Source organism: Andrena cerasifolii, chromosome 9 (genome assembly GCF_050908995.1).
Source record: "Andrena cerasifolii isolate SP2316 chromosome 9, iyAndCera1_principal, whole genome shotgun sequence".
NCBI classification, from domain to species: domain Eukaryota; kingdom Metazoa; phylum Arthropoda; class Insecta; order Hymenoptera; family Andrenidae; genus Andrena; species Andrena cerasifolii.
In genome coordinates, this window is record NC_135126.1 from 5,308,796 (window position 1) to 5,323,738 (window position 14,943).

Sequence of the window (14,943 nt, forward strand, 5' to 3'; positions counted from 1 at the left end):
ATAACACACAACCTTTCAATGCCATTAGCATTCTATTCTTCAACCCACGCGACGTTAATTCAGGTCAGAAATAATTAGCCCATTTTCCCGTAGCAATTATTTATTTCATTAAAGCACGAAAGGGTTACGCATACACGCCGATTGCAGTGATTCGCGAGTGGAGCCCGCAGAAGGATAAGGTTGGCTGGTGAGCACCACTGTTTGATGCGGAAATGCGGGCGGACGGTGGGGATAGGATCGAAAGGCCGGGAGGTGGAGTACCGGGGGGGATCTTTTGGCGTGCTGCGGCAACGGCTCTTTCAGTACATGCTGAGTACTCCTTCCGGCAGACACACCGTCGAGTTTATTCGTCCGCGGATTCGCTGGCCGCTTCGTTCGATCGTGATTGTGCCCGGCCGTTCGGGAGACCCGCGAACAGCTGTGCCTCGCGAATTCCGTGGAGAACCGCTTTCGTCGCAGGGAAGGTAGAGGACCGGGAAGCAGAGCGATTCCTGATCATTCGGCTCCTCGGTATATTATACACCTTTGTCACGAGGTTTCGTGTCCGTCCGGTGCATGGTACACGAATTCTTTCCGCCCGAACGATGCACAGACCAGTCGGAGATCAATAGCGTTTTCGTATTTCGATGTGTCGCGGTCGATCTTTTCGAATAGGACCGAGGGACTGGCAGGAGAAAGGATAACCGTTCGCCTGACTGGTGCATGGTAGTGAGTTACCAACAGGAGCTTCCGATCGAAGGTACAAAGACTGTTATTGTCGGATAATTCTGTAACGTTCGAAGACAGAGGACTGATCCTTTGTTAGAGGTAGGCGCACGTGGGGCTAGCGACAGCCCTGGTCTCATCCTGTCTCGTCTGCTCGATCATCTGTGAAGTGTACACATGGGACGAACGAAGCCACGCGTAAACGTTAATTCCCCGTTCGCGATGCTTTTGCTGTTGATGCTTTCTCCTCCGCGTCATCTCGGTTTCCCCCGCGAGGGATGACTGTGCGCACTGCACACACGCTCCCGTGCTCGCCGCGATCGCAAGGATCCATCTGACGCGCGGCAGCCTTTACGAAACGATATCTCGTCGTTTCACGTGCCACACGAATGCACGGATGGGCTGACGCAAAGGCGGGCAACGAACGATTAGCGCACCAAGGTCGATTCTGCACGGTTTTTCACGACAGAAACTTTCGAACAGCCGAGTTTCGAAGTTTCTCGCGCAAGCCTGCGACATTACCGACGGCGCGAATATTCCTTCGGATTTAAACCATAGACAGCTTCGATTTGAAATAACGTTTCAGGCTCTGCAGTGAACGCAAGCGAAGCCAACGGCCTCGGATACAATTCGTTACGATAAGGAGCATCTTGGGGACAGTATTTATCGGCGTGTACTTTTAAACTACTGCAACAGTGGAAGATTAAAAGATTATCTACGTTATCGCGTGCTCGAGTATGAGAAATAATCAGAGTTCCGCTACTTAGTTATAACTCCGAGCAGAGGAGCTATCAGTTAGGTTAAAGGAACGGATAGCGGAAGAACCCGCCGTTAGGACGAGCGGTGGTAATAGCTCTCCCACGTCGATTTGTGCTTCGACCCTAGAGTGCTCAGTGTAATTTCGGAAACATAAGTTATTCTCTGTTAAGCTGTGGCACCAACCTATTCCATAGGGTGGCGCGTTAATAGGGGCTCAATAGCGGGAATGTGGAGTAGGACAGTGGTGCGATAACTGCTCGCCTACGCAGACGATAACGATCCGCTCGCGAAGCTACGAATCGGGCTTTAATATCGCGATTACGGCGACGCGTTACTATCGGGAACATCAGTTAGGAAACGCGACCTGTACATAGTCCATGAAGCATATCTATAGAACGAAAATGAGTCATTGCACCGTGAACGACGACGGCACGGGTCGCTTGGCATCGTTTCTTAGCGAATCTCGCGGTCAGGTGATAGTAGGCGTCGTTCATTCAGCATATCTGTGCAACTTAGTCGAGCTCCAGCTTTGAGGAAGAATCAACGCCATTCACGCATTCGTAGAATGGACTTTGACGATTCACGCGCTATCGTTAATCATGTTAGAGGCTCGCGTCATGATTTCTCTGAAATGCTGCGGCTGGATTTTTGTGGGATGTTAGATAGCCTGTTTCTGGATTCTTGCTATAGTAGAGATAGAAGATTTTGGCTGCTCTGAATCGCGTTAAGTCTTAATCGGGATTCCGGCGCTGTGTATAACGAAAGAAGGGAGTATTCCCATTGATGCGTTTGCGAAGCTTCGCAGAAACGCGAGGCTAGCAAAATGACGCGTCGAAGACAGTAGGCAAAGTCTTTCGCCTATACTGTACTTGCTCGCTACGTACTTCTTCTTTCTTGCGGATTCCCTGAATAGATAACAGTCGTATCGGAAACTGAAGCTATAAATAAAATACCGAGCCTTCTCTTCACGAGTGTCGTAGGCACACTTGACGTTGTACATCCACCTGTAGAGTACGTGGGGAACGGAAATCGACCACGTAGACTAAGAAAACGATCTTTCTTCTAGTACCACGAACGCGCGAGGACCGGAAGCAGGCTCAGCTGGCAGTGTTTCTAGGCGGGAACGAAAAGCCACCTGCACGTGAGGTATCCAGTGAAACGTTGCAAACCGGGACGAAGTATCGACTGTTCATTTCGGGGAACGGACGTTTCGAAGAAGTACAAGTGTCGCGCAAGAATCGGGGCAGGTACTTGAACGGCGTACGTTATAGTTTCGAAAGCGTACGCGTGGCAAGTTTACATCACCAACGGAAATAACCGTATTTTTAAGGGAGGACGGACGAGATAGCCAAAGCAGTTGCGGGCTGATTGACAGCGCTGTGGATCGAGCACGCTCTGGTGGAGGATCTTCGTCAACGGGGCCGTTCCATTGCTGGTAAGGCCAGCGGGTCGGGAATCGATCCCCTGGATCGCGTGGAGGACCGACGGCCACGGCGGGAAAGCCGAAGCGGACGGAACACGTCGGGACTCGAGCGCCTTACGTAATCCCGAGGCGCGACGGCGAGACAGAGAGACGACATCGCGCGAAACGCATCTAGGATGACCTTCGCAGCCATCCCGCCTGCCCGTGTATCGTCGAGGGAGACGCGCGCCGAGATAAGGCCGACCACCAACTAATTAATATCTGCCCGCGGTTCGTTGCGTTCGTGTCGACTCGTGCCGAGCCGAGGAGGATGCCGTGCTCCCGGCGAAAGAGATGACTGCAACGCGTGGATACCCTGGCAATACCTAAGGCAGCTGTACCCGCGTCCCGCCGTTTCTCTGTGGCACAGCAGGTGCAGCGCGAGAGATGACGATCACTTACACTGCCGAAGTAGCTACCTGCAGAGGTCTCGGTTGCTTTCTAAAATTACTCCTAAGGTAAGCAGTTTCGGGCTTGGCTCGATTCCGTCGGGGCGACGCGACGCGCACGCGGCCGAGAAGGTCGCGGACAGGAAACGATACTCCCCCCGCGATTAATCTCACGAATTCATCAACTGGCCGGGAAACCTTTGCCTCGGCTCCTTCGGTAGAGCTGCTTTGCCACTTGCTGCACGCCGTGGGCCCTCGTTAGGTCGCTGCAGGGACTCTTGTAGGCTACTTGCCTAGCCCACAGTCACTCGTAAATCAATAGGCAACGAATTCTAATGCCTGTACAGAAATTGTTAAACGCAGACACCGTAACTGTTGTAAGACAAATTTTAAAAGTTATGGTGTAAGAGTTAACCCTTGGTGTCATAGTGTAACACCCGTGTTACACGAATTGAAAGAATTATGCACGCCATTTGGGGTCTTTTTCGTGAACTTTAAAGCGTTACTTTACTATTACCATATGTAACAATGTGTCCTTAGGGCCGAAATACGTCCGTAGAAATTCTACTGTGATGCACTGTCTCGTATTATTGATTACAACTGTTAATTTCGTCAGGCCTACTGAAAATACCACGTAAATGCTAATTTTTCTGTCAGTTATTTCGGATTTCCTTTGTGAATAAATTTCATGTCCAACATAATAATGTACGTAACACTAGTCTAACATTCTGCAAAACCGAGTATTGGCTTAACATTATAATACATAGGTATCTTTATGCATGATTTAACACTGGTGTAATATCCATAGTTTTTCATTTATACAAAAGATTGTTACATTAGGAATTTCTTGCTTATTTTTACGATAAAGTGTGGACAAACATGGACCGATAAGAATTTTTCTGGGTAAAATAAAGAAATCATGATACTAAGGGTTAATATCTTTAATCGAATGATTCTGGTTACGAATAACCATTATAAACGATTTAATTTTTGTTTTTAATTACCGGGAATCATTATCGACGACGACAGTTTTGTTTCACAAGGGGAGGATCCTGTCCTCGAATAACCATTATCGATGACGGATTTTTATTCCGGATCTCTGGTTAAAACGTTTCATTCTAAGTCGCGAATAATGCACGTTCAATTTGTAGATAGTTTCCATTGTCGAGTATTCATTAAATCATCGCTGAACAAACAACATACTTCATCAAGTCGTTTCCGATGAAACCAACGAACGATTGCCATGTTTTTATGAAACCGATGATTCAGTATGGTGCAATTAGGATTAATCGCACTGCGAGCCCATTAAATGGCACGTCGAATAGTTCCGTCATATTGCACCGCGGTGGATGAAGAATTGTAATGGAAAATGTGCGTCACGTGCGGAATGGAAGTATAAGTATTCGAAGGTTTCCGCCTGAGGAAGATCGGCACTCGGCGAGCCGCGCGAGATTGTATCTCTCATTTCCTCGTACTTGTCACATTTATTACCGGTGCAATATCTCCTCGGAGGCTTAACATTCCGTGTATATACAGCTCCGTGTTTGCCGATTCGAAGAGTCTCGAAGTCATCGCGAAGATCCTTTTCGTTTGTTGAATCGATCCCCCCCGGGCCATTTTGCATCCGGGTCGCTGCCCCGTCTATTATTGCCCCGACCGTTTTGTGCCCACTCGTCAGCGTCGTTTTGTACTCGTCGCGTGCGATCCTGGCTCTGCATCGCACGCGTGTCGGCCGCTTGTTCCTCGGGGAAAATCATTCGTCATCCACGTTCCACCGTCGAGCCCCGCTTTTCTTCCATCAGCACTTTCTCCTCCTCGCCCCGGACCGCCGCCAACAAACTTTTGCTCCCGTTCTTCGCGCCGCAGCTGCTAAGCATTCGCGCTCGTACCGCTTTACCTTATTCACCGGCCAATTATTCATTAGCCTATCGCCGCACCGAAGCTCCTTAACGGGCGTGTTCGCTGAACGAAGGCATGCCGGTGGTTTCACGCTGAACAATATTTCTGATTGCGCGTCACGCTTAAAAATACGATGTTAATTCCCCGCTCCGTATCTAAAGCTGCTCGGGAGCCCGTTGGAAAGCCGCGGATCGATCCGCCGTATTCCTGGGATGCGGCACGATACCAAGGGAACGTCCCCGACTCGGTGTCGTCGCGCGGTGGTTGGTAAACAAGCGGCGAACCAGCGATCCCCGTAGACGAGAACAATGGACAATTATGCGAGCGAAATTCAAGGACGATCTAATTGTAAATTATGTCGGATCTAAACACGCGACGCCGCAGCGGAGGCTGTCGAAAATCTCGAGATAGAGCGAGTGATCGTCTCGCGAGCGGTCCCGCATTGGAGTGCTTCCAACGGTGCGTCCAGAAAGCCCCTTGGACGAGCTGTTTGTTATTACTCGTCATCCCTGGATCTCGATATCTCCCTGATACCGATCAGCCATCGAAGTATGATGTATTTAGTAATCTTGCGATTCTTTTCGTGGATAATGCTTAGAGCCCCTTCTATCTGAGCCGTCGGTCACGCGTGCGACGCGATGGAAGAATAGATTGCTTAATTAATCCGTTGCCGCGGCTCTCACGATTCCCCGTCGCGTTCCCGTTTTCAGATGGCGGGCGAGCATATACAAGCTGGTCTGGCTGGACCTGGCCCTGTTCCTCTTCATCTACTACTCCCTGTCCGGCATCTACCGGCTGCTACTCAACGAGGACCAGAAGAAGATATTCGAGGCGGTGGTGGCGTACTGCAACGAGTACAGCGACCTAATACCGCTGTCGTTCGTCTTGGGTTTCTACGTCAGTATTGTTATGACCAGATGGTGGAATCAATACATGGTGATACCCTGGCCAGACTCTATCGCGGTTTTCGTGTCAGCCACGATTCACGGCAACGACGAACGGGGTCGACTAATGCGGCGTACTATCGTCAGGTACGTTTCTGGGCCAGTAGCGGTGTAATCGGTGATCTAGACCAAGACTAAGAGCTTGGTCTAGAGGTGGAAGGTAGGTATATAGGTAAGTCGAGGTGGGAGTTCGATTAATGGATTTCGGAGTAGGCGCTATGATGATGTAGAGTAGCGTAGGGGCTTTGATGAGAAGTCCAGTGGGCAAAGCATGGTTGTTTGCTTCAGGTACGTCTGCGTTTGTCTAACTCTGGTACTCGCGATGGTCTCGCCCCGGGTGAAGAAGCGGTTTCCCTCGATGGAGCAGTTTGTGGAAACTGGCCTGCTGCTGGACAACGAGGTGGTGATATTTCAAAGCCTGAACTCCAAGTTCCCTAAGCCCAGCAAGCACTGGCTGCCCATAGTCTGGGCGTCCAGTATCGTGACTCGAGCGAGAAAGGAGGGCCGGATCCGCGATGACTTCGCCGTGAAGACGTTGATAGACGAGCTGAACAAGTTCCGCGGTCTCTGCGGTAGCCTCATGCACTATGATACTATCAGCGTTCCTTTAGTTTACACTCAGGTAGGCACGGCTTATGCGCAGCCGAGCAATTAAGCAGCTGCGCGAGCAACGATTTCTTCAATGATTTATTCGGAGGGCGTTCTTCGACAATCTGTAACCGGCTGCCGTTCCGCAGGTAGTAACGTTGGCTGTGTACACGTACTTTTTAACTAGCGTGATGGGTCGACAGTGGGTGCAGAATTCGTCCACGTCGACGATCGATCTCTACTTCCCAGTATTCACGACGCTGCAGTTCTTCTTCTACATGGGCTGGCTCAAAGTCGCCGAGACCCTGATCAATCCGTTCGGCGAGGACGACGACGACTTTGAGGTCAACTGGATAATCGATAGGAATTTACAGGTGAGGCGTGTTTACCGTTCGGCGAAACTATAGCGACGCGAGAAGATCCCTTTGGAGAAGCGCTCGTGCATAGATATTTATTATTATAAAATTTATAAGTGGGTACAATACACGTTTCTTGGCCTCGCACAATTTTGGAACTCGGCCCCGCAAAAATTCACGCCAGCCCTGGTTCCAAGATGATCAGCGTTGCTTCTGAAAGGCTTCTACAGTAGCGGCCAATGCCACGAAAGCTTTAAACACCCATTCCTTTGGGATTCTTGTTGAAGGTGAGCTATCTAATCGTCGACGAGATGCACCACGAGCATCCAGAGTTGCTCCGAGATCAGTATTGGGACGAAATCTTCCCCACGGAGCTTCCATACACTGCAGCGACGGAGCCCTTCCGCGAGGAGCACCCTCAGCCATCCACCGCCGGGATCCAGTTATCCGCGACGCAGCAAGAACTCCAACCGTCGTCGGTTAGGATCGACGAAATGGTACCACCGGACTTTCAGCACAAGTTCCGACCGGACATGGCCGACGACGCTGCCTCCGGTATACACTTCACAGCGACGGGAAAGCTGTCAAGGTTGGTCTCCGATCGATCGGTAACTCGCGAAGCCGCTTTAAACGCGCTTTAACTCACGCGAGAAACTTTCTTTACGCCACTTATACTTCCGACGCTTAAACGGTAGCGCCACCGAAAGTGGCAAAGTAACGAGGCAATGCTTGCTTCTCTGTGCTCCTAGGTCGTGTTGCGAAACGGGGCGCGCCGGAACCTTTAACGGGCATGTTTTGTAGAGCGGGACGTGCATGTTTATTTGCAGGAGCGCCAGCAGGGTGAGCAATCGGGATCGGACGCTGAGCGGGGGCTCCACTTCCAGCAACCTGGGTGGCTCCCTGACCAGAGTGAACAGCGCGGTCAGCGTGCTGAAGCGACTGTTCAGCAAGGAGGACAGGCCGGACGGCGGGATGTCGAGTGGCACCAAGACGCCTGGAAGGCTCGCGTCGTCCAGCTCCGCCGCTTCGTTACAAAACCGAGCCGTTGGTAGGTTCGAATGCCCGCGAGGCTTTAATTATATAACAGTCTTCGTTTCGCTGTGCGATGCACGCTGGAAATTGTATTGTAAACAGCCGGAGGAGGCTCCATGAGGATCGGGGTGATCAAGGAAGAGGCGGACGAGCAGATGACGCTGACGTCGATGAAGTCAGACAAGAGGCCCCACGTGCAGAGCATATTCGCATCTGGACCGCCGCCCCCGAGCGCCCCAGTCGCTGTTCCTGGCACGGAATACGCGCGGAACGGGGAGCTGTTCTCCAGCAGCGCGCCCGTAAGAGGCGCCGCCTTGGAGAGGAGCAGCGTCAATGTTGCTGCGAGCGCCATCGATAGCAGATACATACCCGGATCAAGGTTAATAATTACAGGGTACATAGGGTGGAATAGTAATTCTAGCGTACTTCATTGTTTGTTAAACGAAAGAAATAGTACATGCTGTTATTCAGCGTAGTAGAAGCAAGGAGCCTTCCGTCGAGATTCGTCACTGTGAAAGATAGCAACGCGGTCCTTCGACTCCCACGTTCCTCGCGTGAAGAAAATTTGTTTGGATTCCAGAACGCAACAGTCCACGCAATCGGCGCGATCCAGCATCGCCTTCGAGGCAGCCACCAGCGTCGGCAGCGGCATCGTGGACGACCTTATCAGCACCGGCAGCTCCTCCTGCGCCAGCATCACCGACGACGACGAGTTCACGAAATTGAAGACGGAGAGGGAGAATGAGAGACGCAACAGGGTGGTGAGAAGATTGGCCAGAAGCACCAGCGGCAATAGCAACCTGATAGGGGCGCAATCGACGAGTCTCTTGGGCAACGAGCACCTTCTGCTATCGGAAATGGTGAACACCTCGCGGCTCTCCATGGCACAAGGGGATCCCGACGATAAGCCGGCAGAGACTGATGATCTTTAGCAGGATTTTCACTGGTTCTATTTTGAAGTATAGCTTTCGTTGTGGGTAGTCGAGATAGAGGACATATTTTAAGGGACTCCGCGATATATTTAAATAGGGAGACTACCGACCAGCTGCATGGTCGATGAACATGCGCGAATTTTGAGGCACCTTTACAGCTGTCAAATAATCGGAAACATTAGTGTATATACGAACTTTTTACTAGGATCAAATCTAGCAACGTGTTCGGCAATTGACATTTGTTCAGGCTTCGATACACGCGAATCATGTTTACGCAGGATGGACTCAAGTGCGGGAGATGGTCAAAGGCTACTTGAAAAAAAATGTTTGTAATCATTCCGTCGACGAAAGCAGGATAGAGTTGGCTTTTGACGATGAAAGTTTGGGTGTAGGACACTGCAGACCGCGACTGTGTGTACGTAAAATCGATCGAACAATTTGCTACTACAATTTTGTAAAATAAACGAAAAATAGTTTACTCCAATGTCACTTCTAATATTTCATACTGGGGCTATGGCGTCCGTTCCATGTAAGAATTCTTTAAAGATTCTGCACGTTATCCATAGATTACACACATAGGTAACGCATAAGTTTAGGCCTGAAAGTAATCGCCGCTGTCGTATTGAAGCGATGGACTCGCGATGCACCCCGGTGTACCTCTCACTTCAAACTCTACGTATCTGAAAAGTGACAATAACTGCGAGAACAGTGTCATCGAATGTCGCCTTAAGGGGATTCAATTTTATACGTCTACATGTAATTGCACATTGAATTCGAGAGGGAGTGCTTATGAGAAGTAGATGCAATTCTAGAAGTTTACAAGCTACAATCCTCATTTTTGATATGCAATAATTGTTAACGTGAAAGATGAGGGATTGTAGGCGATAGGGGACTACCTAAAATCACAGGTAAACCTAGCTAAGTATTATTTCATTTAATTAGTCTGATTTTAAAATACAACAGGATATTAAAAGTGCCTGCCTCGTGCCTGCCCGTGCTCAATCGGAAGCCGGTACTTGACGTTAGTTTAATCGTTGTATGGCTTAAGTTTCTGCAGCTTCTAATCGGATAACGCAATCACCGTTACGCTTAAAAACAGTGTTTCTTGTGGCAACGCGTTCGAGCACGCACATTCCAAGGATGATGACAGAGTCGGCAAAACGATCGCACACTTACAGGATAACATTAACTCGATAATTTTTCTTACGCTCGTGACTCGTACTTGGATCGCAAGGAACGAATTCACGTATAGGATAAAATTTCGACTACAACCGCGCCAGTTAATTTTATACCACGAAGGATAGACAAAGAAGCAATCGTACGGATTCCGAGGCGTATAGTTGTAGTCGTGTATGTCGTGTACAGAGGCGTATTTACTTTGGTAGGGCAAGTAACACTCGTTACTGCCTGGGAATAGTTGACGCGTTAGACAGTCTTTCATTTTTGGAATCACATTCCAGAACTTGAACGAATCGTACGGTGCTCATGATTAAAACGACTCGTTTAACAGTATTACGGTATTCGAATACCTTCTCGGAGTGTATCGGAAACGTTGGTTTCGTTCGAATAAACGAAAGTGAATTTCAATCACCAAATACTCGATCCGATGTCTTCTTCACTTGTCTCCAATCACCTCCTTACATCCAACAGGTTAAATCACATAACCTCCGTTTAAAAATTCGAACCGTATATTCTCCTTAATTTCTCTAAAGTTAACTCCTCGCGAATATCCAGCGACTTATCGTTACAAAGCCGGTTGAAATTTTCCCGCTAAAAGTTAGTTCGCGAGGCGGCCACGCGACGTCGCTGGCTCCGCTTCGATTGCGCGCGGCGGAGTGGCTCGGGACGGATCGGGGCGATTCGTGCTCGATCGCGGGGTCTCGCGAGCAGGCGTCGACGGCGTCGGAAGTGGGGACGCTCAGTGGGTAGCCGTCGGCGAGAGGTGGCGGTGGTTTTGTACGGTGTAGAAAAGAGGGGTTAAGCTAGCCGTGCCGGGCCGTAGAAGCGAGCTAGCGGTGGCGCGGCCCGTGCTCGTGCCATAGGGCCTCTGCCAGCCAGTAGTGCGTTCGTTTACAAGATGGCAGACGGTCCGTCCGCGGAAGACGCGGCCGCCGACCTGGGGGACAGTGATTCACGTTTAACCAGGGAGCGACACAAACGTCAGGACGCCCCATCCTCGATGACGGCCTTGGGCACGGGTCAGGAAACCGCGAGATCCATCCACGAGGACGCTTCGGTGCTGGAGGCTCATCCTCATCATCGTCAACAACAACATCGCCCCCCCCGTCGCAGTTGTCATGCCCATTCTCATCTTCCACGTCGACATCCCGTCACCACCGCCAACAACAACAACAATAACAACAGTAACAGTAACATTCATCACCACTACCATCGTCGCGATCGCGAGGTCGGTGAGATGGACGGTAGCAACGAGCGCGTTGGTAAAAACGAGAGTGTCAACGATGCTGGTGTAGAGGTGACGCGCGTTCTTCCGTTCGCGTCGCCGAGTCGCGGGGATTACGACGACAACGACGACGACGACGATGACGACGACGACGGGGACGAGTACGACGACGACGAGGAGGAGGAGGAGGAAGAGGAGGAGGAGGAGGAGGAGGACGACGACGACGAGGATACAGTGGTGGTGGTGGACGAGAACTGTGTTTCGAAATGTCGCGCCGGTGTCGGTCGTATCGATGTAACAAAGACTGGGAATGAGGCGGAGGAGAGAGGTGACGGTGGTACCAACGGTAGCGATACCAACGGTAATCGTAACGGTGGTGGTGGCGGCGAGGGTGCCGCGACAATGACGGGCAACGACTCGACGGACGGTCGGCGGTCTAGGTCCGCGGTCGTGTTCCTCGACGCGGACCCCGCGAACCCGGCGACCGAAGGGAACGATCGTCGGCGGCGTCGCCGCGTGGACGACGTGACCGACGCGGACGGCGAGGATGAGGAGGACGGGGACGCGGACGGGTCGCAGAAAGTGAATCGTCTCGGGCGCGATAACGTAGTGGCGGCCGACGACGAGGAGGAGGACGCCGGTGCTCGAAAGACGGACGGCATCGCTAGTGTTGGTAGTAGTGATGGTAGTGGTAGTGGTGGTGCTGCTGCCGCCGCTGTTTCTGCTTCTGGTGCCGCCGGTGTTACTGCAAATGGCCCCGCCGCTGCCAGGCATCAGGGCAGCCCCTTCAAGGGACAGGTTAGGACGGCCGAGGACACCCTCGTCGGCCCTTGCGGGAAGAAGCGGTGCGCCGATCGATACGACAGCTCCGAGAGTTCTGACAGGTGAGTGAGACCGAGATATTATTCCCTCTCGCGGCTCTTCGAGTGCCTCCTCAGGAGGAGCTGCTGCTGGAGGACTCGGAGGAAATTCGAGTAGGCGGGGAAGGGGAGGGAAGGTGATAGAGGGAGAGAGAGAGAGAGAGAGAAACTAGCCCCTTTGCCAATAACAAGGGGGAGTTCGCGACCTGGACGAGTGCTTTTCGAACGTAGGAGACCGTTGACCATAAGTAATCCCTGAATATCCACATCTTCGCTATTCACGCTTCTCGTCAGTTTTACGGTTTCGTTGTGAGACAGTTTACTCCGAAGATATTGCTCCCTCCTACGAACACAGTCCGAGTTTGTTCGTGGCTCGGTGCTTGAACTCTGTCGATAATCGGTAGTTTTCCGAAGCTACGCAGGCTACGAGAGCCACGGTGGTGGGCTGGGATTCTTGGATTGTATCGTAATTAGCGCGAAGGTGCGTTCTCAACGGCTGGCTAGGGGTCGTTGTACCGGCGGTTACGAGACCGACAACCGTGGCAGCGTTCGATCTGTGCGCGCCGCGTCGTGTTTATAGGTTCCGTAGATGCTGCCAACTCGCTCTGTGTCCTTCTCGCTCTCGCCATCCCCTCCTTCCCCCTCTCTCTCTCTCTCTCTATCTCCCTCTTTCTCCCTCATTCTCTTTTCCGCGCCCGCCGTTCCCCTTCCATCGCGACCCTCGCTCTTCCCCTCTTCGCCTTCTCCTCGTCTGGCCCTCGCCCTACGCGAACTTATCGCGCTAGACTCTACGCTCCTTGCTCGATGCGGCTGCTATTCACGGCAGCTCCGAGGCACCGTTCCTTTTTTCTCCCCCTGTTTTTCATTTATTTACACACTCGGGAACGTGTGGTGCCTCGCGTACTACCTTCGCCGGCGAGCACCGCGCGTACGAGGAAGGAAAAGAGGCTTTCGATACACTTAGCCTCGCCGACTAATCGTTCCCGAGATACCGTGCAACTTCATTCCCATCTTCATTCATCCAGTCTGCTATTCGAGCGATCTGTTATCTCGGCAGAACGGATCGACGTAGCTTTTTACAAAGTAAGGAAGCAATTACGTCCGCGAGGATACACAGCGAGTCGTGGATGATTCGTCCGTACGTTTCGTAAAACAACGCCGGTTAGCTTGGATTAATGGAGCGCCGCCCGTATTCAGCTCCTCCGCTCGCGTGTAAACAGTTCGCACGATTATACGTGCCATTGAGTGACCGATATCTCGAGAGTTCAGCGTGTCACCGACGAGCAAGTGATCTCGCCGTGGATCCTCTCCTAACAGTCACGTTTTTTCCGAGCAACTACAAATCGATACTCGTTTCTTTCGGGCACTGTATCTTAATACGTAGTTCGTCGATTGACCCACAGAATGATTCTTACGACTGCTTCCTTCGTTCCATTTTCAAATGCTCTCCCTCGCCAATTACGTACACTCCGCCGATCCACGTTCCTGTACTTCGCTGTATCTTAACCGTACAGCTTCCGAATTTGCAGCAATAGGCTCTGCTTTTCTAATTCTACTTTCCTAGCTCAGCAATGAAAGAGGGTCATAGTAAAATCCAAGTCTCGCGGGGCGGAGTGTCCCGTGGACTTCCTCGCGATTAGTTTCCCGCGTGCGCTGTAACGGGCGCGCTTAACTTGGGTGGAAAAGGGGACGCGATAAAATTTTAGCACCCTAACGGTTCTTCTCTGTGGTACACTAAACCCGAGCGTTTCCTAGGAACGAACGTCTCCGCGTAGCCTCTTTGTTATCCCCCTGTATCTGGCAACGTTTATCGCCCGGACTTGCCTCCCGCTCTCCTGTTTCTCGGTGCAGCTGAATCCCCGTTCATTTCTGCAAAAAGCTGCGCACAATATCCAGTAAATGGACACGTACCAGTGAATGGGCATTAAGTTGAGTAAAATAAGTGACTAAAATAAGCAACTAATTAATTAGAGACTTTTTCTAATTTATCGCTCCCATATCCAAGAAATTTTTGCGGCACGCGGAATCACTCGCGCTGCAAACATAATTTTATAATAATGTTCGTTCATCAGCCTTGCGTGTTCGTTTATTGGCGCGCTTACCCTATTCCGAAACGTTAATTAGACGTAATTAAACAGAAGCTTCTGAACAGGGGCGTTCGATCGATATTTGAAGCGACGGCTTCCCGCGTGCCGGGTCAACGTGTCTTTTGTTTCCTTTTCGAACATTTCGAATATCGCCGCGCGCGATTTGTTAACCGAGCTCAATGTTATCGCGAGGCTTTTCTCTCTCTCCAAAAGCTTCTGGCCGCCGTGCACAGTGTCTCGCTTGACGACGGCATTGGCAGCGGATTGAACGCGTGATTTCCTTGGTGAACCATTATGTTTTTTCCGTTCGGCTAATCGCCCACCTAGAGATAGTTGCGTTTGACTTCGATAACGATTATCTGGGAAACTCTAACTTGCGGCTGGCTAGTTCTCGTTCGGATGCGCTTCTCGATGCACGGGATGGAAGCAAGGGGCAGCTTTACGTTTAAGGACACTAAAGGTCTGCGCACACATATCCGTTCCGTGTCAGTTCCGTATCCGTCGTGCCAGTGGTAAGAAGAAGAGA

At 51.1% G+C, this 14,943-nt stretch overlaps 2 protein-coding genes across 2 annotated transcripts in view; both read left to right on the top strand.

Annotated features, from left to right (window-relative positions):
* The first annotated feature begins 281 nt into the window (after positions 1-281).
* Positions 282-10,668, top strand: LOC143373087 (bestrophin-2a). Its single transcript, XM_076819970.1, has 10 exons — positions 282-739; positions 2,531-2,711; positions 2,795-3,384; positions 5,925-6,245; positions 6,447-6,780; positions 6,896-7,120; positions 7,390-7,691; positions 7,930-8,150; positions 8,237-8,513; positions 8,715-10,668. Exons 3-10 carry the CDS (start codon positions 3,314-3,316, stop codon positions 9,064-9,066), a joined length of 2,103 nt encoding a protein of 700 aa, XP_076676085.1. The 5' UTR covers positions 282-739; positions 2,531-2,711; positions 2,795-3,313; the 3' UTR covers positions 9,067-10,668.
* A 299-nt stretch (positions 10,669-10,967) lies between these two features.
* The window catches only part of Jing (AE binding protein 2 jing), a 122,201-nt gene continuing 118,225 nt past the window's right edge, over positions 10,968-14,943 (top strand). The window contains exon 1 of the mRNA XM_076819960.1: positions 10,968-12,354. Coding sequence (XP_076676075.1) covers positions 11,144-12,354 — 1,211 coding nt within the window. The 5' untranslated portion in view covers positions 10,968-11,143. The remainder of the gene's footprint in view (positions 12,355-14,943) is intronic.

Coding starts and splice junctions, on each gene's coding strand:
- LOC143373087 (XM_076819970.1), top strand. CDS start 3,314: ATGACGATCACTTACACTGCCGAAGTAGCTACCTGCAGAGGTCTCGGT. Junction 7,692..7,929: donor GCGACGGGAAAGCTGTCAAG/GTTGGTCTCCGA, acceptor GTTTATTTGCAG/GAGCGCCAGCAGGGTGAGCA. Junction 8,151..8,236: donor GTTACAAAACCGAGCCGTTG/GTAGGTTCGAAT, acceptor TATTGTAAACAG/CCGGAGGAGGCTCCATGAGG.